At 44.5% G+C, this 27,388-nt stretch overlaps 1 protein-coding gene across 1 annotated transcript in view; it reads right to left on the bottom strand.

The window, feature by feature from the left end:
* Window positions 1-27,388, bottom strand: part of LOC126480873 (glutamate receptor 1-like) — a 377,262-nt gene that overhangs the window by 138,448 nt on the left and 211,426 nt on the right. Inside the window, exons 3-4 of the mRNA XM_050104251.1 lie at window positions 9,650-9,777; window positions 2,410-2,539 (exon numbers count right to left, since the gene is read on the bottom strand). Coding sequence (XP_049960208.1) covers window positions 2,410-2,539; window positions 9,650-9,777 — 258 coding nt within the window. The remainder of the gene's footprint in view (window positions 1-2,409; window positions 2,540-9,649; window positions 9,778-27,388) is intronic.

Genomic DNA, 27,388 nt, shown 5'->3' with positions numbered 1-27,388 from the left:
TCCATGATCGGTCGAGGATTGAAATCTGCATACAAGTGGTGAATGTAGTGATTTACTATGGATCTTTGTGTGAATCGCACCTCATTTGTAAGTAAAATGCAATTTGTGAACTGAGGATCTTCAGCGCTCCATCTCGGAATACTTTGGAAGAATTATAATCTGGTATGGTGAACTTGTGCCCTGACAGCTTGCACCTGCTGTACGTGATATGGGTGAAATAACAGCTGGTGGAAAATTGATTACGGAAGTACGTGGTGTATGCCTTCAGCAGTTCCAGTTCTTCGCGCACTTTCGGATAAAATAATTTTGGGTACTGGGCTGCGTCATTGTAACTACTAAACAGCTAAATTGCCAACATTTCCACCGACGTCTTGCGGTCCTCCTCAGGGCAGCCCACTTTAGAGGACCTCAGCATGTTGATCGAAACGTCGACACTTTATCTGTTTAGTAGCTGCAATGACGCGGCCCAGTACCAAAAATCATTTTTTCCAAAATGTCACCGGTCGTGCAACCCTGAGAACTTCAACTTTGCTCGCTTGTTCCAGCATCAGCTCGTCCTCGTTGCGAAACTAGAGTCCAGTACCTAATATATTTTCTGTTTCAACACTACTTGTGCACGGAAACGTTAAATTTGATGAGAGTTTCTTAAGTTTCATTATGTATTCCGCACTCTCTCTTTCTTCTCTCTCTCTAGCTGTTTCTTTCTAGTATATATAAAAGTAAGTTTTATTTCAAAATTGTGCCGTTTATTGTAATTTTGTACTCTTTCTTCTCTCTCTCTCTCTCTGTAGCTGTCTCTTTCTAGTATATATAAAAATAAGTTTTATATCAAAATTGTGCCGTTTATTGTAATTTTGTACTCAGACGATCGTGCTTTTGACAAATTATCTCATATAATTGTTCGCTTATTCTTTTATAATTTGGTCTTAGTAACACATTGTTTTACGAGGTTAAGTCAATTATTATCAGCAATTTAGTTATATTTTTGTTCATTTTGGGAGCAATATCATTTTACGTTGATGACGCATGCTTTGTTTATTTCCTGTTATATCTTTGCAATTTTCAATCTGCTAGGTTAGTTTCGTTATCACTGCCGTGCTGTTAATCATGGCTGCTCCACTGTCTATTTGCACCAAAGACGAGCAACATTCAGTGATCCGTTTTTTGTGGTCGGAAGGCGTATCAGAGGCCGAAATTCATCGAAGACTTTCGTTACAGTACGGGAACAGTGTTTTGCCACAACGGAGTGCCTACGAATGGATTGAAAAATTCCGAAATGGTCGTACAACTTTTCGGCACGATGAAGGTGCCGTACGACCATTTACTGCCACAAATGAAGAAACCATTGAGCGTTCACGTGAAATGATTCTCTTAGACAGACGATTAACTATTGAGGAATTGGCACATCGTCTGCAAATTAGTCACGGTTCTGCCTACGAAATCATCCACAACAGACTTGGGTTTCATAAAATTTGTGCAAAGATGGGTCCCAACAACAGTTGCCTAAACAAACGAGCTTGGACAACTAGAAAAAAAATGGATCGCTACGGTAACGGAGGGGACAACTTCTTTGACAGGATCATTACTAGTGACGAAACATGGATCCATCATTACGAGCCGGAGGGTAAACGGCAGAGTATGGAATGGAAAAACCCAAATTCGTCGTGCAAGAGAAGTTCAAGACCCAACCGTCCGCAGGAAAACTGATGCTTACGGTTTTTTGGTACCCACAAGGTCCAGTACTGGAACATTATGGGGAAAAGGGCACAATAATGGACGGTATGCTTTACAGTGAGATGCTTACTGCCAGGCTAAAGCCTGCGATTCGAAGCAAACGCCGAGGATTGCTGTCAAAAGGTGTTGTGTCGTTGCACGACAATACCCGTCCGCATACTGCTGCCCACACTGCTGAAACGCCTGAGAAACTCAAATTTGAAGTACTGGATCATCCCCCATATAGTTCAGATCTTGCCCCTTCAGACTGTCACTTGTTTGGTCCACTCAAACAGGCATTAAGGGGCTGTCGATTTACCTCGGACTAAGCAGTGAAAGAAGTGGTGCATTCCTGGCTCGCAGCTCAATCGAGAACCTTCTTTTAAGAGGGCATCAGGAAGCTTGTACGACGATGGACCAAGTGCGCTGAAACGCAAGGAGACTATGTCGAAAAATGATGTTCTTGTAAGTTTCCTATTTGATTACAATAAAATTTTATAACTACTTTGCGGATAATAATTGGCATACCCTGATACATTTTGTAATGAAGTCAGAGGAATGTCCGGTTTGTATCACTATGCGACGTAGTTTTGTCCGGTGACAGTGGCTTTGCCTGAAAGCTATGAAAAAATCACAATAGTCGATAAGTGATGTGGCATTCTATCACTCGACATGGTAGCGGAGACGTCTACTCACCGTCGTTGGAGTCGTACATGTAGATGACGCTCTTCCAGCCGTAGTGTCGCACCACGTCGATAATGGCCTTGTGGTAGTCGGGGCGCATACTGATGGCGTAGTCCAGCAGACCCGACGAGGGTGCCAGGACCTGTTGCGCAAAGAGCAGAGGGCCCAGTGTGTTAAGCTGCCGCCGCAGGTGGCGCGACGCACCAGCGCCCAAAGCGAGATTTCATTGCTGCATTGCGTCACTTCTGCGGTACAAAATTAGTGTGCAGAACAGCCTCGCATACTGCAAATGCTACTGAGGTAACGCTGTATACTTCAATGATGATAAATAACTACGCTGCGGATATTTAAATTTCAAAACGAGTAAGCAAAGCAAATAACAAAAATGTATCTATTTTTCGTATACAATATTGCAGCAAGAATATTTGGTTATATTGTCAGGTGATTTGGACGTATGTACAGGGTGCGAAATTCAACACACAGAGCTAACACCTCTGGCAGCAACAGCTCTAACTCTACTAGGTATCAAGTTGATCTGAGCTTGGATGCTCCTTCATCTTTACACCAGAGTTCATCAGCCGTAGTGGCTAGCACAGTAGTGGTGTACCAGGCACTCAGAAGTCTAAGAATAGATGTTTCAAATGAGGGAGAGATTTACAGAAAGTGCTGCTTAGGGCAATACTCGCACACTCTCTTTACCGAGGTAGATTGGGAAAGCACGGGAACCATGCGGTCTTGTGTTATCTTGCTGAAAGGTAACATCTTGGACACCTCTACGATAGGACACAGCCACCGGCCACGCCAGCTAAAGGTAGCTGTCCAAATTACTAGCTATGTGAACCAGAAGTGATCAGGCCAGGCACTGGGCCCAAACAATGGATGTAATCGGCTACTTCCGTTCTCCTCGCAGCCTCCACGCCGTTCGAGAAGACGACGTGCTGCCTCTCCTGTGTCTGGTGTTGTCGTTGGTTCCATCAGTGTCGGCTCGTATCTCCTTGCTGTCGTATCGATGGAACCTGAAAAAATCGTTGCAATACTGACAGTCCGTGGTGCTCCAGACGTCATAACGTTACCCGTGTGGTTAGTTCTCTGCTGCGAACATTACCTGACTCAAGGTACGTAACGTGCTGTACGATCCTGAACGGCCAAGCGCACAGTATGGCTGTCCTCATAGGCGCTAGTCGCTTGAGCCTGTTGAGGTCCTCCATAGTGCTGAATGTGGCACTTATGAAGCAATACGTTCCATATTTGCATGAGAGCCTTGGAATCTCGACAAAGGATATAGTGCTCTTAGATGTAGATAAAGGCAATACTGCTGTGCTACTGAAGTCGAAAATTACTGGCTGAAGATCGACACTTTACTGAAGCATACAAACAACTAGGGAAAGATGGGACATCTGTGATACGCAAGACTATCGCTCTACTCAACAGCTTAGGAAAAGTGACTTGTTTCGAACACTGAAACTCGCCGATGTACAGGATAGCCAAACATTTAGCTCAACTGCTGAAACCTCTCGTGGCACACTGCCCACGCCACGTTAAGAACTAGACAGAATTTGTGAAGGTACTCCTTGGGTTTCGTTTAGACGAGCACGTATTTCTCAGTTATGATGTGACCAGGGTGCCGCTGGAAAATCCCTTACCTCTACTCAAGGGATACTTCAATGACGACACAATACAACTCTTTCCAAACGTACCGTTCACGATCTATTGATGGGAAATTCTATGAGCAAGTAGATGGGGTTGGCATGGGTTGCGTCTTAGCTCCGGCTATTGCTGATCTATACGTGGAGCGTCTCCCACCTAAAATCAAACGCGTTCTACAGGTACGCAGATGACACTTTTGTGGTGTGGCCACATGGCAGAGAAAATGTGAAGGGGCTCCCGCGCCATCACAGCCGCATCCACGACAGCATCAAGTTTATCGTGGAGGTAAAAGAGAACGTGAGCCTACCCATCTTGGAATTTTAATCAAGAGAAATCCGGACGACCCGTTGGGACACTCGATCTACAGAAAGAAGACGAGAACGGACCTGTACCTTAACGCCTGGAGTTGCCTTCATCCAGCGGATCACAACTCGGTGCTAACCACATTAGTATATAGAGCCATGTCCATCTGCGAGAGGAAGAGCTTCAGAATGAGTTACAGAATCTGAAAAACATTTTCCGCAAAAAGAGTTACAACAAGACGCAAATAACACGCGCTTTACAGACTGCTAAGAGTAGAGAGGACAAGTCAGAAGAAGAAGAGACCAAACGTGTGGCGTTCCTGCCGTATGCGGAGCCGCTGACAGTCAAGATCACAAGAATAATGGACAAATTCCCGAAAAAGACCGTCTTCCACGCAAAGCGAAAAATTAAGGACATGCCTGGCTCGACCAAAGGACAGTTAGGACTGCAGACGGCATGGGTTTACAGTGTTGATTGCGAATGTGGGGCGCGATGCCTCGGGCAGACGCAGCGATGCATCTCACAGAACTGTACATCAAAACGTTCGACTAGGGCATCAATGAGAAGCACACCTTAGATCTTGCACAAACGAAGAAACTATACAGCACGAATGCACTGCAACTCTGTACTAATGCGTTTGCACAACAGTTTAATAAATCGGCACAGCGGATTTCAACTCATCACAGCGTGGGATTTCGCAGTTGCGAAAATAAGACAGAAACACTTTGCTCTGATGGCGGCAGCGTCCGCGGACAGAATGCACTGACACCGGAACTCTATGCTTTCCCCTTCCCCCCTCTCCCGCCGCACCATTCTCCCCCCTCCCCGCCACACTGGCGCAGCACCGTATACGTAGGTGCGTGATCGGCCCGCCCATGGGAGTGGTAAGTGGTCCATTGCCGATGTAGATAGGCAGAACATGGCACGGCGACACTTCGCCTGAAGGTGATAGGTACGAAACTCATCGAAACAAAACGACATCACGACACGGCTGATCACCCAAGAAAATTTTATCAATCTTCTTTAACTTTCTAAATTTCCTGCATGACAATCACGTGTGCCATACGTTCATGTGAACTATTCTTAATTCCCTCATGCATATTGAGTGTGTATGTACCACTTAGATGCCATTAACTAAAAATCGATAATAATTCGACTGTATATTTTGACAAACTCAGTATGAACAAAAATTAGCTGCAAGTCTGCTAGAATGTTGAACAATTTCGCCTTCAACGTTCCATGAATGGTGCCTCATTCAAACTGAAAATTTACTGCCATACTTCCTGTGTCATTTCTGTAACTGATTATTACGTTTTCCATTTGTCTGTCACCTTTTTTTAACTACTGTGTTTTTATTTTATACGCTGCTCAATTCCATACATGTCATTGGTCATTGTTTCTCTTTTGTTGTGAGACAATGAATTTCCGTAAATCTTATGTATTTGTTTTACATTGTGTGGAGGTAACTGTAAGCCGTCCTGATTATCATGTATTACGACTCCTCAACATAAAATAAAACATGTATCTATGTCCGATTAAAAGTTTTAAAACATGTATCTATGTCCGATTAAAAGTTTAAAAAGCGTTTTTAAAATATTTCCTATTCCTCCTGATATCATTCTCTTATTAAATGTTTTTTAAAAAGATTATAATTAACGGCGCTGCATTTATTACTCACCAGTAAACTGCGATCAAGAGTGTGGAAACACCCTTTACAATACAGTTGTGGGACCGATCGCAGCATGTGCAACCGTTCCGAGACATGAACACCAAGCGAGGAGATAGAAAGATAAATTATTTCTTTTGAAAACAAAGTGCTAGGAAAAGTTTTGGTGCATACTGAAAAGAAGAAAACATACGGAAACCCATGCATTTCACAATGAGGTGGATATGACAGAATTCTGGGGCATGTACCGAGAAAGGGAGAAGGGATGGTAAAAAGACGTACGCCTACTGTGCTTTAAATGCTACTGAACTGGTACCTGAAATGTCTCTCCTTTAAAATGTACAACTTGCGTCTGAGAATGTTAGTATTACTGGACTCTTATTTATGTAAGTAAATGCAGTCTCTGTAACACTACTTGCTTCAGAAAACATTAAGATAACTGGATTCTTCCTTATAGGATTCATCCGTGCAATGCACGTGTCAATGGAATCTGTATAACATGCAGACCTCTAGGAAAATGTATTGGAAACCAAACAAGACAAAGGGGCTGACAACTATAAGCATACTAATTCACAATTGAAGAACCTTTATTTGAACTCAAGGAAACGTACTGCGTTTGGTCACCAGATTAACTACTGATTGACTGATCTTATTGGGCTGAAAATTAATGATGATTAAGACACTTAGCTACACAGATACTAATGGAAGATATTTCGAAAGTAAATTACAGTAAAAAGGTCCATATGCATAACTGTGTGCATGGAAATTTGGGAGAAAAGCAAGCGAGAGAAATGGAAATAAACATCAGCAAAATTATCGAAGCAGGGAGGAGATCTGTTTTAATTTCACTGTATTTACGTAAGGATTATGTGAGGTCGAATTATGAAATATGAATATTCTTGTGCGCTTTGGTACGAGTTTCAAACACATTCGCAAAAAACCTAGCTCTGGTTTATACGAGACGTAAGTGAAACATGTGGTTTTTTTCCTGAGTCTTCTGACTAATTTCGTGCAGCCCGCCACCTCATATCCTGTGTCAACCTCTTCATTTCAGAGCAGCACTTGATCCCAACGTTCTCAAATATCTGCTGCCTATATTGCAACTTTTGTCTTCCCATAAAGTTTTTATCTGCTACAGCTGACTCCGCGCGGTTTCACCGTTTGTAAAGAAATATCGGAAATAGATTGAGGGTAATGCAGAAATTTATAATAGCAAAGCGCTTCCTAGGCAAGAGTATTGTGCGATCTCACCAACGAAAGCAGCACGTGGCTCCCTCTAAATCTGTGACCTCCCAACAGCAAAGATTCACCACAAATGTTAAGGCAAAATCGGCACTTTTCGAAGTTTCGCCGGAAAAGACGGATTGGTCATCGCTCCAAAGAATAGCCGACAGACGTTACTATCACCCCTTCTCGTGTCACCCCAAAGATAGACGCGCATTCTGTGCTATTGGTTAGCACACGCAAAAATCTTGGGCATCATCACAAAATAGCAATTTATCCTAAGCAATGAAACGAGGCAAAGTAGCATCAATGTTTCAGAGAAGTAAATGCACAAAGAAGGAAGGAGACTCTTTGATAGACCAAATCTGAGGTGGCAGGATGGAGTCAGAAACGAGCTGTACTCACTGGGACCTTATGAGAACATGGCCAGAGACAGCAAACACTGAAAGAGGCTAAAAAATGAGGCAGTAAGTCGACTTCGGTTCGTGTGGCATTCTATACAAGGTAAGATGAGGTAAGTTCACCCTTCTTTTGGGTATTATTTGCATTCATTGTAGCCTGCGGTTTATGTACACTGCTGAAAGAATTAGGGGGACACGTGTATCGAAATTCGGTACAAAATGGTTCTAACGGCTCTGAGCACTATGGGACTTAACATCTGAGGTCACCAGTCCCCTAGAAGTTAGAACTACTTAAACCTAAGTAGCCTAAGGACATCACACACATCCATGCCCGAGGCAAGATTCGAACCTGCGATCGTAGTGGTCACGCGGTTCCAGACTGAAGCGCCTAGAAACGCTCGGCCACAACAACCGGCAAATTCGGTACGTTACATCTATTTTGATAGGTGCCGTACCTAAGGTTCTACTACATTGCATGAGATCTTCGCTGTGAATATAGGCAACAATTAAAATCATTCGCCATTCATCAGGAAATGTTGTCCATTACGGCGTGAGCTGAACCTTCAGAAGGAAGTGAGTACCGGTGTCCCGGTGTTTTCTAGTGAGGTGCCCAGATGGCAGTTGCCTATTGCGGACGTTCTATGCAACCAAGCACAAGCAACGCGAGGTACTAATGCAATGCAAGTTACAACGGCGGACTGTATGATCTAAAAAGGATGGACTATCGGTCATGTTGCTGCTGATGCCAGTGCCTGTCCATGTGTCATCCACCCGTTGTGGACACCTTACAGGGAGACAGATCAGTACAGAAGGCGAGATGGACAAGGTTGCCGCCGCATTGCAGCACCACGTGAAGACCAATATCTGACAATTTCTGCTTTGCAGCGTCGTACGGGTACCGCCAGAGCGCTGTAGGACGACCTCAGAAGGGGCACGGAGCTGCTGTGTCTGATCAGATTGCACTGAACAGGTTAAGAGAAAGGACTTTATGACCTAGACGTCCTCTTCAAGTGCGACGGTTTACACATAACCATTTTGCAGCTCGCCTTCAGTTCTGCGATTCCCATGTCAATCGGCAACTTCGTCACTGTCGAAACGTACAATTCACAGACGAGTCCACATATCCTGTGACGCAAGGTAATGGTCGTGTTCGTGTGCGGAGGCCCGTGATGAGCGTTATCTGCCAAATTCTGTCCAGAAAATCGACAGATTTCCAAGGTTCTGTGACGTAGTGGGGAGGCTTCAGTGTTGACAGCCGTACCACCTTTATCGTTGTCCACGGTCGCCTTACCGCCACGCAGTACATCGAACAGATCGTGTTGGACCATGTGGTGGCTGCTGCATAAGGCAGTGGCTCTGAATTCCTTCTAATGTCAGAGCCTGTGTGGCGGGCGTCAAAAGCGATATCTTGCGAAGCCTGGACATTGAAGTAATGGAATGGCGGGCTCTGAGTCTCGACCTAAACCCGTTTTTGCGGAGATGCTTGATACACGCGTTCGTGGTCGTTCTGTTCCACCACAGAATGTCCAAGAACTCACACGGGCTCTCATTGGAGAATGGGAACGGACACCACTACGTGGCGTCTGTAGACTTTTAAGGAGCATGGCACGTAGGTGTCAGAAAGTGATAAACGCTCACAGAGATGACGCACGTTATCGAAGCATTCAAAATCCAATGAAATGTATCCAAGATGACAGGATGAGTGATTGTTTTCACTTTGTTTTCGGCACCTGTCGGACTTTTCAGCTCTCTTTATGTAAACGAGGTTGTAATGATGTTTTGTTGCGTACTTCATTTGTGAAAGATAAAGGTTTAATTTGGTAACATGACCATTCCTCAGTTATTGCTCACTGGAGTATGGCAGACGCTCAAAACCACGTACCCCTTTTCTTTTGAGCAATGTAAATTACTATTATGATTTCAGCATTAAATTAAAGGTCTTTTAGAGCTTGGAAATAGAAGGTAAAGACGATGATTGGTACGTTTTAAAGGTGGAATATCTGATACTTACGTTCTCAGGGAACCACGGTGTGACGAAAGGCATCTGGAAGGTGTTACTGTAGGAGTGCAGCGTGTCGAACGAGTCCGGACTGACGGCTCCCAGCAGCGCGAACACTCCCCTCGAGAACTGGCTGCAGACTGCAACACGAGAATATTTACATGTTATGTTTATTATGGATTCTGTTTTGAGGGCTGCGACTACGAATTAGAATGAAAAGACATAATTCTGCATCAGTCATAAATTACAGGTTGATTTTCTCGATCGTGTACAAACTCGAGGGACTGATCGATGAAACGATGCAGAACGAAAAAGGTGTGATGAACTTGTATCCAGAAATGCATGTTTTCAATGCTAGAGACCATTTACTCAGTCATACGTTGTTACAGAGACTGCGGTCTAATGCGCGCTGTACCGTGCAGCCACAGTTAGAGTATGTGACGAAAATGGTTTCCATGTGCCTCAAGGCATGCGTGTACGCGCTGTAGCATATTCTGCCTCACACGTTCACATAGGCCAGGCTGCATCCGAACAGTGTCAAAGGCAGTATGAATATGCTGCTCCGGTGACTCCACATCTGGAATGGGCTCCGCCATACTCGACTTCTTTGGAGTTGGCCTCATAGGCTGAAATCGCACGGGCTGAGATCCGGCGAACACGCAGGCCATGCAACTGGACCCCCTCGTCCGATCCATTGACCAGGGAAGACACGATTGAGATGCGTCCGGAGGTTAACGGCGAAGTGGGTTGGAGCACCGTCATATAGCAGCCATATAACCCTTCGAATCATCCGTGGTACTTCTTCCAGCAGCGGAGGCAAAATCACCTGCAAGATACGCCGATAGTTCCGGCCTGTTAGGCGGCATGGGAGGAAGACTAGTCCCAAAATACGGTCGCCAGTTATCCCGGCCCACCTATAGCGTATGAGGACGTATGAGGAACCACCCTCTTCTAGGAAACCATGCATACTGTAACCGTGGCTGCACGGTGCAGAACGCAGTCTCTGTAAGAAAGCATGATTGAATAAGTGGTTTTAGCATGGAAACCATTCATTTCCGACCGCAAATTAATTAGACCTTTTCGTTTCGTATCGTTTTATCGAACAATCAAAAATGGTTTAAATGGCTCTGAGCACTATGGGACTTAACATCTGAGGTCATCAGTCCCCTAGAACTTAGAACTACTTGAAGCTAACTAACCTAAGGATATCACACACAGCCCGGCCCGAGGCAGGACTCGAACCTGCGACCGTAGCGGTCGCGCAGTTCCAGACTGTAGCGCCTAGAACCTCTCGGCCACACCGGCCGGCATCGATCAATCCCTAGAGTTTGTACACCGTGGAAAAAATTACCTTGTGTATGTCTTTTACTGTAAGATAAAGGTAAAGTCTGTGGCGCAAGCTCGTCACTGCGCCTTTGGTATGACTGGGTAGAGTGCAGTCTTTCTTCGCCGACGTTTTTAATGTCTCGCGCTGCCATCGACCTCATCCGTTTCTTTTTCGAGGAATTATTTGGAGACGGTGTACAGGGGAGAAGCAGGGACGCACGAATGCAGATGGTGGAGTATCAAGAGTGGGTAGTGCCTGCCCATCCGCCTCCACTGGACGCCACCAATCACCCGCCGGAGGCAGCAGCGGACAATTGTGGGGCACTCCGAGTTTCTAAAGGAGAGGCGGGGCCAGCCCTTCACACACGTCACTGGGTCAGTCTCTTCCCAGCCACCCTTCGTTGTGGAGGCCATGTCTGGATTCAGCCAATAGACACCGCACGTCTCATTTTGTTTTTATACTGAGGGGTGCTTTACGTCAACAAGAAGGAAACGACAAAAACACTGCCTATCGTTCTTTAGAAAAAGAAGACTGGGCAGGAGTGTGTAGGACTCACCCACTGGGGCTTCCGTACCAGCTCAATTATGCATACTGTCAGTTCATGCATTACAGCAATTGGGAATGTCGGCGACTCTTTCCTGTTATCGACACTAATACTGGCAAAATATCGGTCCCGGCCATTCCAAGACTTTTGAGAACGTTTGAAGTCTGTAGTGGGATAACAAATGACAAAAGAAATATTTTTTGTGTGATGTAGTTGTTAATTAACGATTTTCTGATTTTTCTTCCTTTACTTGTACAGTGAAACCTTTCTTCTCCCGGAACTACATGATTTTTCGTCAAAGGGAAGTAACCTATAGGTTTTGATGAGTGAGTTTGCGAGTATGAAAGCATATGGCATAAGCGGCTGTATATTTTGATTGCATTGGCTTAGATGCTTAATATTTCAACACCGCCAAAGGATTATATACCTCAGCAGGTAACATAAATTTCAATTTGATATAACTACTAGTTCCTGAGAAATACAGGTGTTAACTGACGGACGGACAGACAGTCTGATAACAAATGACGAAAAATGCTTTAGTTTGTTTGATACGAGTAGAAACTAATACATTCAGATTCGTCCTTTTGCTTGCAGCATAAAACATTGCTTCTTGCCAAATTTCGTGATCCTAGGTCAACAGGAAGTACGCTGTCGGTTTTGATGAGTGAGTTTGCGAGTATCAAGACACGTGACATAAATGGCCGTATCTCTTGATTGCATTGACGGAGAAGCATATCATTTTTACATCACCAAGGACTGTAGACCTTAATATGTGACATAATTTTCAACTTTTTACGTCTACTCGTTCTTCATAAAAAGTGTTTTGAACAGTTGGACAGACAGAAAGACGGAGAGACAGACAACGAAGTGATCTTAAAACGGTTCCGTTTTTGCCAATCGAGGCACGAAACTCGGCAAAACTGTTCGTCACCAATTGTTTTATCACGTGCAGGGAGCAACTGAAACGAAACTTCGCGTATTGAGAGGTTATGTGACTACAAAACTAAATTAGATGTCGAAATGGGTACTATAGGCATACTGTTGGTACCTTGCCTGGATGTGTGCGCTAATTTTTTGATGTGAGAAGATAGCATACACGCATTTTCTCCTCCTCTAGCATAAATTGGCTCACAACAGTTGTAACTGGCTGTCGATACTGACACTGTGATGGCGTTGACGCCCGAGTTTCTCTCGTACGAGCTGTATTGGGAACAGACTGGGGAATCTTGCTGACCAGTGGACTAAATAATCACCACGAAGTAAGTTCAGGCAATCACCATGTGAGGACGAGTGTTATCCTGTTGAAAAATTGTATTAGCATACTGTATCATGAGAGATAATAAATGGGGACACAGTATTTCTTTGAGGAATGCCTGTATAGCTATCAGAAGTAACATGAAGTCATATTCGATGAGTATACTGATAACACTGGCCAGTATGTCTCTCCAAACACTAGCAGATTGTGTCCTTTCTTCTCGGAACAGCCATAATTGCGGATGTCGGTCATTTGCGGTTCTACGGAACTGAGATCCCTCGCTAAAAAGTATGTGGCTCTAGTCATCAGCAGTCCATGCTTTCCTAGTCTGACACCACCCTAAAGGCAGCCGTTTGTGTTGTGATGTTGCGGTAAGGTATTCAATGAACAGCGACTAACAATCCCGGCGTCTGTCAGTCCCCAGGTAGTTGTAATGAGTCCAATACTTATGCCCGGACGACAGGTGCAGATGTGAAAAGGTCGCGACGTTCTTGATGTCCGCTAATGCAGTCTTTCCTTGGTGTGGTCGGATAAGGTCGACCAGAAGCTTTACGACGATTACGATTTCCCTTATAGTCCAATTGTACAAAATTGGGCGCATATTACAATCAAATTCGCCTCCTGCGTACATGTTGCACAGTTCCATCAACCGTGCAGATACACACTGATGCCTGTTTCAGTGTTTGTCAAGCGAAGCACGCAAACACGCGACATTCAGCATACTCCTACATACTTTGAGATTACATACGTAATGGGATAGCGATATGCACATGTACAGATGGCGGTAGTATCACGTACATAAGGTATAAAGGACAGTGCATTGACAGAGCTATCATTTTGCTCGGATGCGTCATGTGAAAAGGTTTCCTGCACGATTATGGCCGCACTGCGAGAATCAACTGACTTTGTACGCGGAATGATAACTGGAGTTAGGCGCATGGGGCATTTAATTTCGGAAATCGTTAGGCAATTCAGTATCCCGAGATCCACAGTGTCAAGAGTGTACCGAGAATACCAGATTTCACGCATTACCTCTCACAATGGACAACACAGTGGCCGACGGTCTTCACTTAACGACCGAGAGCAGCGACGTTTGCGTAGAATTGTCAGTGCTAACAGCCGAGAAACGTTGCATGAAATAACCGCAGATATCAATGTGGGACGTACAGGGAATGTATCCATTACGACAGTGCGATGACATTTGACGTTAATGGGCTGTGGCTGCAGACTACTTTAGACAATTTGTAACCATTCATGGACTTCATGATCCCAAACAACGATGCGCCATGTCACCGCAACTGTTCCCTATTGTTTTGAAGAACATTCTGGGCAATCTGAGAGAATAATTTGTCCACCCAGATTGCCCGACATGAATCCCATCGAACATTTATGGAACGTATTCGAGGGGTCACTTCGTGCACAAAATGCAGCACCGGCAACCCTATCGCATTTATGGATGGATACAGAGGCAGCACGGCTCAGTATCTCATCGTGGCACTTCCGACGCCTCGTTGAGACCCTACCACGTCGAGTTGCTGCACTATGTCGCGGAAAAGAGGTCCGACACGATATTAGGAGGTATCCTATGACTTTTTGTCACTTCAGTGTAGTGTTTACTAACTGCACGCTCATTATATACTGTACCTTTCTGGACGAGATAACACGATCACGCGGTAAAAACACAAATGCACTGTGGTGGCTGTTCCGGCAGTCGCAGACAGTAGAAATTTTAATCATTTAGATACACGCTGATGATTCGGAATATCTCGTACATCTTTCCATTCCTTCGAAGTGTTCAACAATTTTTAGTTTAAAATGTTCCAAATGGTAGAAAAGTAAAATAACGTAGCGTTTGTGGAAAGTACTACGTCCATAGTAAAGAGTATAGGCGTAATGCAGAGTGGCAGCGGTAAGCTTTTACTATGTCAACTTCTGTTCACGTAACAGCGTTGAACGGAATGCATACGTAAAACCAACGCTCAGTATGGTCTGGGGACGTTTGTGGCCCTGTCTTCACGAGAATGAATTAATTCTTGGCAGAATGCTCGATTTACGGAAAATGGCCATTACATACCGGAACACGTCGGTTATTATAATAATGAAGGAAGATGAGAATTTAACGTCCATTCGACGACGACAAGGTAGTGAAGATAGACGAGGGCCAAGGATAGGGGAGGAAGTTGGTCTTGTCGCTCACCGTGTATACAGCTGCAGTCTCAACTTAGCTCCTTCCAAGTGCATTAACCACAGCACCATCGCGCTTCGTTGGTTGATAAAGGGCAAGCTGATAGTGTGCCAGTGCCACACTTGCTAGTGTGACACCAGCAAGTACAATTTAGCTGTACTCTGCAGCAAGTGATTACTGAGTCACGCTCTGTGGTTACAAGATGGGACAAGTGCCACCTTTATACCATGACGACAGCAAGCCGAAAAGCTGGGCAAATAAACGGTTGTGCACCTTTGTGCGTCGGTGGCATGACGCCGTCTACTGAACCCTGGACTTTTAGCACAGATACCGATGGATCGGCTACCACTGTCTAGAAATCTTCAGTCTGCAATGGGCACTGAATGCCAGTACTGGAGTTCAGTTGACAAAGTGTGACTTTTCCGCTTCAACTAGTTCTACAGTGATTGTGGCACATTGTGGTGAACCCAAGCTTTTTGCCTACATTGTTGGTGGGTTAAGTGACAAACAGGTTTGCTGTAAATACGCACTGCAACAGCCGTGAATGTTAGTTGCCTTTGAGATTGGACCCAGTAAGTTGATACTGATCGAGAATGCCTTTAAGAGACGAAGATGCCATTATCAACAGCTTACTGAGTTTGAACGTGGTCAAGTAGAAGGACTACGAGAAGCTCGATGTTCCCTCCGCGGTAAAGCAGAAAGACTTGGCAGGAACGTAGCCACAGTACATGATCGCTAGTAGCAGTGGTCACACGACGATCGGTCGGAAGAAAACGGAGCTCCGCGCGGGCACGTGGCACTATCGAGAGAGAAGGCAGTCGTATTCGGCATATGGATTATGATTCGTCGTACTGTGGTTGCAGCAGCGGTTCGAGCAGCTGGCACTGCAGTTACTAGTCGCTTACTTCAAGGACAGCTCTGAGCCAGACGCCCTGTACCGTGCATTCCAGTAATCCCAAACCACTGCCGTCTGCGACCTCAGTGGTGTCAAGCGAGAGCTCATTGGAGGGCATAGTGGAGACGTGTCGTGACTTTTGATGAAAGTTGGTTCTGCCTCTGTGTCAGTGGCGGCCCGGTGTCGGTTAGTAGGAGGCTAGGTGAGCCCCTGCAACGAATCTGTCTGCGGCCTAAACACACTGGACGTACCACTGGGGTCATGGTCTGGGGTGCGATTTCGTATGACAGCAGGTGCATTCTCGTGTTTATCCCACGCACCTTGGCTGCAAATTTATACTTCAATATGGTGATTCGACCGGCTGTGCTGCCATTCATGAACAGCATTATAAGGATGATTTCCAATAGAATAACGCTCGGCCACATGCCGCTGCTGTGACTCAACGTGTAGCGGTGGCCTACACGATCACCAGATCTGTCTCTGTCGAGCACACACGGGATATCATCGGATGACAACTCCAGCGTCATCAGCAACCAGCATTAACCGTCTCTGTATTGACCGACCAAACGCAGCAGGCACAGAACTCTGTGCCACAAACTGACATCCGACACATGTATGACACTATGCATGCATGTGGCTCTTACACCGATTATTAATGTATCATAATTACCCATTTGCCGTGGCTTTTCTCTATGTTAGATTAACCCATGAACTTGCAACATTAATCACTTAAAAATGTTACTTACAAGGTAACTTCCCCATCACCCCCCCCCCCCTCAGATTTAGTTATAAGTTGGCACAGTGGATAGGCCTTGATAAACTGAACACAGATCAATTGAGAAAACAGGAAGTTGTGTGGAACTGTGAAAAAATAAGCAAAATATACAAACTGAGTAGTCCATGGGCCACATAGACAACATTATGGAGAGTGCGAACTCAGGAGCGTCATGGTCCCGTGGTAACGTGAGCAGCTGCTGAACGAGGGGTCCTTGGTTCAAGTCTTCCCTGGAGTGAAAATTTTGCTTTCTTTATTTTTGCATAGTTATTATCTGTCTGCCCGTTCATTGACGTCTCTGTTCACTGTAATAAGTTTAGTGTCTGTGTTTTGCGACCGCATCGCAAAACCGTGCGATTAGTAGACGAAAGGACGTGCCTCTCCAATGGGAGGTCATAGGTCAACCGATTCCTCCACAGGAAAACACATCTGATATATTCTATACGACATTGGTGACGGCATGTGCGCCACATGACAGGAATATTTTGTCGACCCACCTAACTTGTACACTTGGCGAATGGGTAAAAAGATTCTTCTACCTTGCCCGATTTAGGTTTTCTGGTGGATGTGATAATCATTCCCAAAAAAGTGATGAAAACATAAGAGTTTGTCACATAAACTGAGAATAAAAAATTAAACTTTTCACTCGATGGAAGATTTTTTTTTTTTTTTTTTTTTTTTTTTACCATCTTAGGGATAAGAAAAGGATCGAGACGACAGCAAAAACAAAGCAAAAACAATTTGGAAACTAGAAAATCAACGTAAAGGCCGCCCTTTTTTTGTGTAACATGAATAAAGTAAATGACAATCCTAGTCACGGGCGGGAGTGAAAATGAAGTTATCATCTGCATCACAATCCCTGCAGCACACGGTGTCGCATCATAAATCTGGCAGACAGCCATATAATCTTGACCATTTCTGCCTTTGTGGGCGGCATATATTTATGTATTTCTCCTGCGTCGACCATGTAGGGGCCAGTTTTCTTCTCAGTGTGCTGTATGCCAATATAACTGAACCGCGCAGTATTGTCTCTAGTCGTTCTGCTGCAGGAGTCTTCTCAGTTCTGGGACACCCCAGCTGTCGGGCGGATTGTGAAAAACACTTCCTAAAAAATTGGAAAAGTAAGTCCTGTATTTCGTATGATCCGTATGAGCTCGTGTTGTTCTTGTAAATACATCCAATAATCCATCACGGACTTAATATCGTACGAATACAAATATTTCGTCGCATGTCCAGCGATCCAATTGACCGCATATGTCTTTTGTTTGGGAAAAAAGGTCTTGTCCGGTAGAAAAAGTACATCCGATGTGATTTCTGTGTAGTTAGTGCGCCGAAGGAAGGCCAATATTCGACGCGTCAGCATCCAGACGTCCCTCGCTGCGCCACACACTAAACCATGTTCTTCCGTTGGTAACAGGCCACAGTTTGTGCAAAGAGGAGAATCGACCATATGAATTGTATGTAATCGACTCCTGGTCACAAGTTTACGGTTTATAAGAATGTACCACATCGATCTCGCTGCTGTTGACAGTAATGGAGTATGCACTGCACACCAAATGTGGTTCCACGTTCTCGACGGGTATTTGAATTCCATTACGTTGCGGGCATGGTGATCCATCAAGCACCTATAGATCTCCCGAGTCGTGGGTATTCTCGTCGAAGGTACTTTCAGACGAACATAACTGTAATCAACAAGAAATGAGGCAATGTGTGCAAGAGAAGGCGAAATATTGCCCACCGCAATAGGGGGTTCGTACGAAGGCGGAACAAGTACTTCTATCAGAGCTGACGTTATGGTGTGCTTTCGTTGTTGCCAATTTCGTATCATCGCTCGCATGTAAAGCGCCAGAGCTTTGTTTCGCACGTTTGTGAGGTTGAGGCCACCGTTCCGGAATTATGAACCAAGGACCTTCCGTCTCGTAGTTGCTCACCTTACCACGAGACCACGGCGCTCCTACGTTTTCAGTGTCCTTGATGTTCCATATCTTCCCATGAACTACTCAGTTTGTATATTTTGCTTATTTTTTCACAGTTCCACACAACTTCTTCCTGTTTTCTCAATTGATCTGTGTTCAGTTTTTCAAGGCCTATCCACTGTGACAACTTATAACTAAATCTGAGGGGGGTGCGATGGGGAGGTTCCCTTGTTAGAAAAATGTATTCTTGAAATTTCATTACTCTACGTTCACTGTTTCTTGGTGTTGGGATTTATTGCGTCAGTCTATGATCTGCCTCATGCTGTTGAAGGCGTTTGCAACACTTTAAGTATTCAATGATTAGTTTTCCTGTTACGTTTTTACTCTTCTGTCAATGACGAATTTTAGCGTCATTGAGAACTCGTACATACGGTACGTAATATGTTTTGCAATGTTAGTCACCAACTTGCGAATGCCTTTAACGACGACAGCACTTTTCTGACTAAGACTTTTTTATGTGTATATATGACATAAAATTATTGTACGAATACGCGATCATTATCAGTGGTCAATGTAATTGTCAGTTTTCATACACGAATGGCGATCAAAACGGTCAGTTATATTGACTAAGGTCTTGTTAGCCGTAAATAAAGTCATAAAATCAAAAAGTACTGTAGGAATTAAAAACTTCGTAGATAGACATGAAGCTGTTTACCAAGCAGCGACGGAACGACGCCGTCTACGAAATAAATTTGCGTTTCTCCAGCAAATTACTTTGCACTCTCGCGAGGCGTTCGTTAGAAATTGCGCTGTCGGTGCGTTGCGGGAATCAACAGCTGAAAATGAAAAAGTGTCTGGCAGAGGGAGGTCAGACACATGGGAGATGTACGCGGCGAAAGAGCAGCGCCAACTCCACGGGGAGAAAGATGACGGCGCCTCTCTGCTGTGGAGAATAAAGCGGGCAAGGCCGTCCCACCGGCACCAAGCACCAGCGCTGGCCAGATCTGTTTACCCGCACTCAGAGAGAATCCCTCAGAGCAGTTTCTCTGAATAATAAAGAGCTTTTTCTTTTAGAGAACGATTGTGGCGGACAGAACTGACTGTGTATTCTCCAAAGTTCTAAGAATATATTTGTGGGTATTTCGATATCATCGAATAACTAATGTGGATGTGCTGAATCAAATAAGAGGAAAAAGAAGTTGATGGCACAACATGATCGGTTGATAGGAAAGTTTCTGAGGACTCAAGGAATACTCAATTTGGTAATGTATGGAAGTGTTAGAGGAGGGGGGGGGGGGGTTAAAATTGTGGAAGGTGACCTAGGCATGATATGCAGTAAGCAGGTTCAGATGTAGGATGCATTAGCTACAAACAGATATTAAGATGTTCGGTCAGGATAGAGTGGTGTGAAGAACTGCATCAAACCAGCCTCCAGACTAAAGACCAAAATAACAACATTTAAATGCCTGGTAAATCTGCTGCAAATTAGTGTTCAAGACGGCTTGCAGAAAGTTCTGTAATGCCTTTTATACGTAATAAGCTCATTACAGACTTTCCCCCTTCATTTTATGCTGTTCAATTAATCATTGAAATCAGTGTATGCCTACATTAGCGACATCTGGTGAACTTACAACACAAACATCTTGTGGCTACTGTACGGCAGCTTGTTTTGAACAGTAGTGCTACTGACAACATGACTCTGCATATGCTGTTATTTATATATATATTTGACGATGCTGATGCTGATTTTGCATTTAATACTTGACGACGTCACTATGTCTGCAGTACATTAGGACTTTGTTTTTATAAAACAGGTATGCCTCTTCATACGATTCACAAGGCTCTGAGCACTATGGAACTTAGCTTCTGAGGTCATCAGTCCCCCAGAACTTAGAACTACTTAAACCTATCTAAGCTAAGGACATGACACACAACCATGCCGGAGGCAGGATTCGAACATGCGACCGTAGCGGTCGCGCGGTTCCAGACTGTAGCGCCTACAACCGCTCGGCCACCCCGGCCGGCAGCTGTAGACAATCTGCGAGTGTATTTTTGTTTTTCCCATTTTTTGCTGCAGATCTGATGGTCATTATAGACCGAAACCGGTATTCTGTTAACAAAAAGTTTGTGACCATAGACGTAAATTAAAGGAAACTTATTTTATAACGGGGTTGTGGCAGTCTGAGCTATTTGTTCATTTCATGTGGCTGCTCTTACGTAAACTGAAAATAACTTGCGCTATCCAACTGCGATACTAATAGCGTCGTTTATCTTTCTTTGAGCTTGTAGTGCCTGGGTCCCTTTTCTTACTTGAGGAAATGAAATACTCTCTAGGAAAACCAAAATAAAAAAACAAAAATGAAAAGAAAAAAGAACGACGCACCACGGAGGAGCTATGAAAATTGGTCAAAAATTGATATTCAGACAGTCGTCGACGGAAAATACGAAATAATAACATTGGTGGCCGATGCATGAATGTGTGACGCTGCAGCGCAGTTTCACGGCGCAGCTGTCAAGGACAGTAAACAGGGGACTCGTCGCTACCATGGTGTTAAGTCTTAGCGAGTTTCATTCGGTGTGCTCAGCTGGACATCAACTATGCCTCGCAGATAACCGAGTAAGCAATATACCCAGGTGTCAGCATTTGCGAGACGACTCGTAGTTGGGCTCAAGGAAGGTGACGGAAGTTGTCAGCAAATTTCTCGATGTTTGAGTAGGTGCGATGCCACTATTCGAAGATGTTGATAGGAACTGGTGAACCATGGCCGAACACAGTGTCAAGAAGGAAGCGGTCGACCTAGGGAGACGACGGAACGGGAGGACCGAGCAATCGTCGGACAGGCACTCAGGGCCTTGGATTCATCGTTATCATCGATCCGACATGCAGCTGGTGCTTCAGTAACCACAAGGACTGTTAACAGGCGGCTCACAGAAAGGGGCCTGAGCTCAGGGCACTTTCTGCGCTGACTACCATTGACCTCTGTACATCAACATGCCCGTTTGCAGAGGTGTCGAACACATTCGTCCTGAAATATTATTGAATGGAGCAGAATGCCTTCAGTGACGAGTCTCGCTCTGAACTGAGCCCCGATGACCAGTGAAGACGTGCCTGCAGACTCCCTGGATACCAGTCGGATAATAACCTGAGAGTCGCCTGCCATACAGCCCGACAACCAGGACTGATGGTTTGAGGTTCCATGTCATTTCATAGCAGGATCCCTTTGGTTGCCACCCGCTGAAGCCCTACAGCACAGCGGTATGTTGATGATATCCTACGCCCCGTTTTATTACACTTCATGGTAAGCCATTCTGGGCACATATTTCAGCAAGATAAAGCCCACCCGCACAGGGCTAGAGTTTCTACTGCTTGTCTTCGTGCTTGCCAAACACCATCTTGGCCAGAAAGGTCGCAGGATCTCTCTAGAACTGAGAACGTTCGGAGCATTATGGGCGGGGCCCTCCAACCATGTCAGCATTATGACGATCTAACGCTCAAACTGGGCAGAACTTGGCACGATATCCGTCAGAAGCACCTCTAACAACGCTATCAATCAATGCCAGACCAAATAACTGCTTGCACAATTGTCAGAGGTGGACCAACGCATTACTGACTCGCTCATTTTGTGACGCTCTTTCTGCCGAATAAAGCACCCAGTTTTTCTAAAAATGTAGTAATCTGTTTGTCTGTACGTGTAGATCATATTTACCGATTTAAGTCCCGTTCGCATTTCGGATGATTACTTTTTACAGTTAAGACTGTGTATCTTACTTATTCTCCTGCCGTTTTCCCTCTTACTACTGCCTTCTTTCTGTGATCATTTTAATTTACTATTCCCCTCCTAAGCTTTCTCCATTCTTTTCTCCGGCTTCCGCGCATTAATACAGATGTTGAATTACCTTTTTCCGGAATTTATTATCTCGCCTCCAGAAATCGAATATGATCCACAATATTCGTGTATTGGACTACATGAGCGTATTTATGCCCCCCTCCGAAAGAAAGAAATTGGGTGTAAGTATTAGAACAAGCGCTACCACCATGGAGCTGATTGTCATTTTCCGGTCTGGCATATGTTACGAGGGGACAAAGCATCGGTCATAGACTTGGTATGTGGCTCATTTCACTCATTACTCAAAACCACAGCTACTGCGGACATATTGATCTTCCCATCTTATCTCCAACAGCAACACTAGATAACGTGACGAAGGTACGGCAGAAAATACGTTGAGTGGTCCTCAAAGATTTTAATCATTTCTCTTGGATTGCATTGACGAGAGATATAAGATGAAATTCAACGAGGACCGACGACGCTCTTTGAGCGCTAATGGCCTTTAGTGCACCATAAAGAATATCGTAATCCCTAGAAGGCGTATTTTTTCTTTTTTCCGCTTCAACGTGGAGTTTAATTTCAAGAATTGAGGTTCGAGAAAGGAAAAGAAGAGGAGGAAAAGGGACAAGAATATAGCGTGAGAGGCTAAGCAAGGAAAACATTTTGGAGAGGTACAGGATGGGGTATAAGGGGAGATGGGAGGCCCACAAAAAAAAAAAAATAAAAAAAATAAAAAATAAAATATAGCCGAGGTCACAAATGCTTTTCTGTGCTTTAGCGCTAGACTCACAGGTAAGCCGGTTACAATTATGGTGACAGACGAAATTTTCTCTGCCAGCATTTAGTCGGTAAGTGAAGGAGAGACGGTGACGTAAAGTTCCTGGTCGCCAGTCTTTGCGTCGATGTCCAGTTCCAAACCTTTGCCATGTATTATGAATTGAGGGCATGCGACACTGCTGATAGCGATCCGTTCGTCGGATGAGGATTTCAAACTCGGCGGCCTCTTTGGTGATATTCGATAAGAGAGACTATGCGCAGCATAGTGTTTCATTCTCTTTCTTCTCTCATCTTCATCATACAACACAAACGTAACACCACAGTATACACACATCTGTTACACTCATATGTGTCTTATTGATCTAAAGAAAGTAATCCAGCAAAACTTGACACAACTTTAATGCTCTTACATGGATTATTTCACAACAAAATAATCTTTCAGTACGTCATACTGATAGGTGGCCTCATACTGATAATTTGTTCGTGAATTTAACTTGATGTAATCATTGCATTAACATCACATTCCCTCTCAAGCTATGAATATTCAGTTCGTTTTCTCCTCTCCTTCTGGACGATTTCTGCAAATTAAATTAGTGCTAGTCTTCGGACATTTGAATTCTGTTATTACATTTGTATTCTTTGCTTTATGACATCACTTGAACTGGTTTGGGCAAGGATTTCTTTAAATAGCTTTTTGGAGAGACCCCAAGCGTCACTTGAGTGTGAGTTGATATTGTGATAGGTCCCGAAGAACTGCAGTACTTTCAGTTCGTTGTCAAAGCTAGCCGAACGTAGGCTGGTAACAATGCATAAACATGTCTAGTGTCAGCAGTGAGCGTCTTTTGTGAGTTTGTCACGCAATGACTTTGACAAGCACGTGACAAGATCACAGCATCTGCCAGAGAAGTTCTCACCACAAAGGAAGAGAGAGACATAAAATTATTCCTTTAATTCTGAACACTGATTCGAACTCCATATAAAATTTTGAGTAAACTCGTACCAACTCCGACCAACCGAATAATTAATTAACAATTCATGAAACTAGATCATTGAATTAATACCACTAAATTAATTTTACCAAGTCCACAGACACTACCGAGTTATTGTCTACGTAGAAGACCATCGGTTAGAGGGGACAACGTAATTTTTGCATTCCTCGTTTAATTAATGTACAGAACCCCCAATACTGTGAAATCTAGCTTGCTGTTCTGGCCGCTATTTCAAATCATCGTTGGAGCCATGCGACGGAAGAGGCATACACAGTTCTCCTGCCTTCTGAGAATTCTCGCCAGTTCAGGGCAACCAATGTGAGGGGTGGAACTCTACCACTCCAGGCCGCCAGAGTAGGAGGAACGGTTCCGTCCCTTACCCCTGCTGGGTTGGCTACGATGACCTTTTCGCGTAACGCTGAGGTGCACTGTAGCTCATCCACAGACCCCATTCCGTTGCAGTTTCTAGCAGAGTCAATATCGCGAAGTTCAGTGGACCGCAGTTACCGCCATTTGATGGCTAGTGCTTCCCACTGCCTGGGAACTGCATAGGTTTAGTCATCCGGGAAACACATTGTAAGTAGGCTGGTTAGGTTTTTATTTTGGTAACGCCATGTAGCGCTCTATATGAAAATCACTGACTGTGCTGTGTGCAGTCTGTGGCTGGTTTGCATTGTTGGAATTTGCCATTGTAGTGTTGGGCAGTTGGCTGTTTAACAGCGCGTAGCGTTGCGCAGTTGGAGGTGAGCCGCCAGCAGTGGTGGATGTGGAGAGAGAAATGGCGGAGTTTTGAGAGCGGATGATCTGGACCTGTGTCCATCAGAGAGAGTAAATTTGTAAGACTGGATGTCATGAACAGATATATATATATATATATATATATATATATATATATATATATATATATATATATAATGACTTTTGAACACTATTAAGGTAAATATATTGTTTGTTTTCTATCAAAATCTTTCATTTGCTAACTATGCCTATCAGTAGTTAGTGCCTTCAGTAGTTTGAGTCTTTTATTTAGCTGGCAGTAGTGGCGCTCGCTGTATTGCAGTAGTTTGAGTAACGAAGATTTTTGTAAGTGATTCATGAAAGGTATAGGTTATTGTTAGACAGGGCCATTATTTTGTAGGGATTTCTGAAAGTCAGATTGCGTTGCGCTAAAACTATTGTGTGTCAGTTTATTGATGATCAGAATAAGTAAAGAGCGAAATGTCTGAGTACGTTCTGTTTTGTTCAGCTGTTTGAAAAGCAAATAACGTAAGAGGTTTATTAGCACAGTCATTCATTAATTTTTCTAAGGGGACTTTTCAACTTGTGGTGTTTCTGAAACACTCCGCAATTGCGATGATTGCGATTGCGTTAGTGCTACGACTGTGTCGCAAGATACTAGAGTTGCAGACCGGCATGTAGCGTAGTAAGCTGTTTTGGCCCAGCCCTGTTGGTGTTATCGTGACCGTTGGTTAGTTTCTCTGGTTATAGCGATACCCGTTATTTCATATCTGTACTCTCTCTGGGAACTGGTCGTCATACTGATGACAGATTTGTGGATGATCTTGTGTACTCTCAGCTTGTCCTACAGCGAGTATTCTCGCCCAGCGGCTACATTCCGTGCGTAACAGTTTATAAATACTTGTAACAGGGCTACCTCTGAATTTACGTGTTTATTTCTCAATAAATGTTTCGCCAGATTACCCCGACTTTCATTATCTGTGGCTTCCCTACTGTCCCTTTTGTAAACCAATTTCTTACTAGGCTACGAAACACTAGTAGAAGAGACGAAGTCTGACGCCTGGGACAGAAGATCCTCAGTTGAATGAACTGATATGAGACAGTATCAGTCTGAGCTCCATCGCTTATATGCTACAGTTACTCCCACCAAGATCCCAAGCGCTACGTGTTCATTGCGAAACAAATCGTGAGATGTGGAGACTTGTTTTGATTTATAAATATTAACATCGCAGGTAAATCCACGGAGTGCAACAGGCGTTTCATTATCTACAAAAATAACTGCAATGCTACATACGTTCTCAGTAATGTCAAACCTGCACCGTTGACAGTAGCTCAAAGACCTAGATCCGCCTACTACAGTCTTCGAGTGCTTCTGAATTAGAAGGACCCAGTGATCAGCGAAAGATGGACAAATATAGTAGTCAGCGATCAGCGCGTAACTTCGTTCCTCGTATGCTTTAAAGGTGTAACACTCTAAAGCGGCACGTTCAGCGCAAAACCGTTACGATGCAAGGGCGAGGACAGCGAGGAGGAGGAGGAGGAGGAGGAGGAGGAGGAGGAGGGGGGGAGGAGAGGCGGCAGCAGCACAGCAGGATGGCTCATTAGGCAGAGACGCGCCGCTGACGGGCTGGAGGGCCCTCCAGCGCGGCGCCACTTGCCTCCAGCGGGCCTCTCGCAGTCGCTACGCGACGCTACGGCCTCTCCGCCGCCGCCCTGCTTAGTCCGCACATCCTGCTGCCACACACCAGCTGCTGCCACCTCACACAGCTAATGGGCCGCAATTTCTCAAAAACCTCGTGGAATGTGTCGCCTACTCATTCCAGTATTCCGCTTAATTACCTCTGCATACTGTAACGTGCATGACGGAGGGTATTTCGAACTGCAGGAGGGGTGGTTTCACCCATTGCACTAGGTAGGGGAAGTCCCTTGTTTTGGGAGGTTCCTCAATTTGGGGAAGTCACGTATTTCTATCAAGTAGGTGGTGTCATCATGCAATGAGCATTGGAACTAGAGGACATGCTTTTGACTGACCTTGGCAGCCCACCTGTTCAATAGAGCGCTGTTGTATTGTGTTGCTACAAGCAGGAAAGCATTCCTGGAGGTTTTGTTCGGTGTTAGTTGTGGTATCAACGTTCGATACCACAATTGTTAGGGGTTGCAGATATCGACTGCGGTCCATAATAGATATCGCTGGACCCGCGAGTCGCGACTAGAGCCGCTCCGCGGCTTGTGACAATCTAGGGAGCTCTCGCCCACTCTTGCTCGGGATGTCAACTAGGAATGTAGCGTAGTCTTCAACTGATAGGAAGCAACCTCTAACAAGGCGCTTAGTCAAATATGGCATAAGTAATGCCTCTCTAGATATGTTTTTATTTATATGTGTGCAGCATATGAAGAAGCCTGTAACACAAGTTAAGTTCAATATATATTACTTTTTACCAACGACTACTAATCATTTCAGTCGTTACAGTTACAGACTATGGAGCTAGCTCCTTACTCACTTCACTGCCAAACGTGCAATAT

This window comes from Schistocerca serialis, chromosome 5, assembly GCF_023864345.2.
Source record: "Schistocerca serialis cubense isolate TAMUIC-IGC-003099 chromosome 5, iqSchSeri2.2, whole genome shotgun sequence".
Classification (NCBI taxonomy): domain Eukaryota; kingdom Metazoa; phylum Arthropoda; class Insecta; order Orthoptera; family Acrididae; genus Schistocerca; species Schistocerca serialis.
This window is presented reverse-complemented; position numbering and strand designations above follow the sequence as displayed.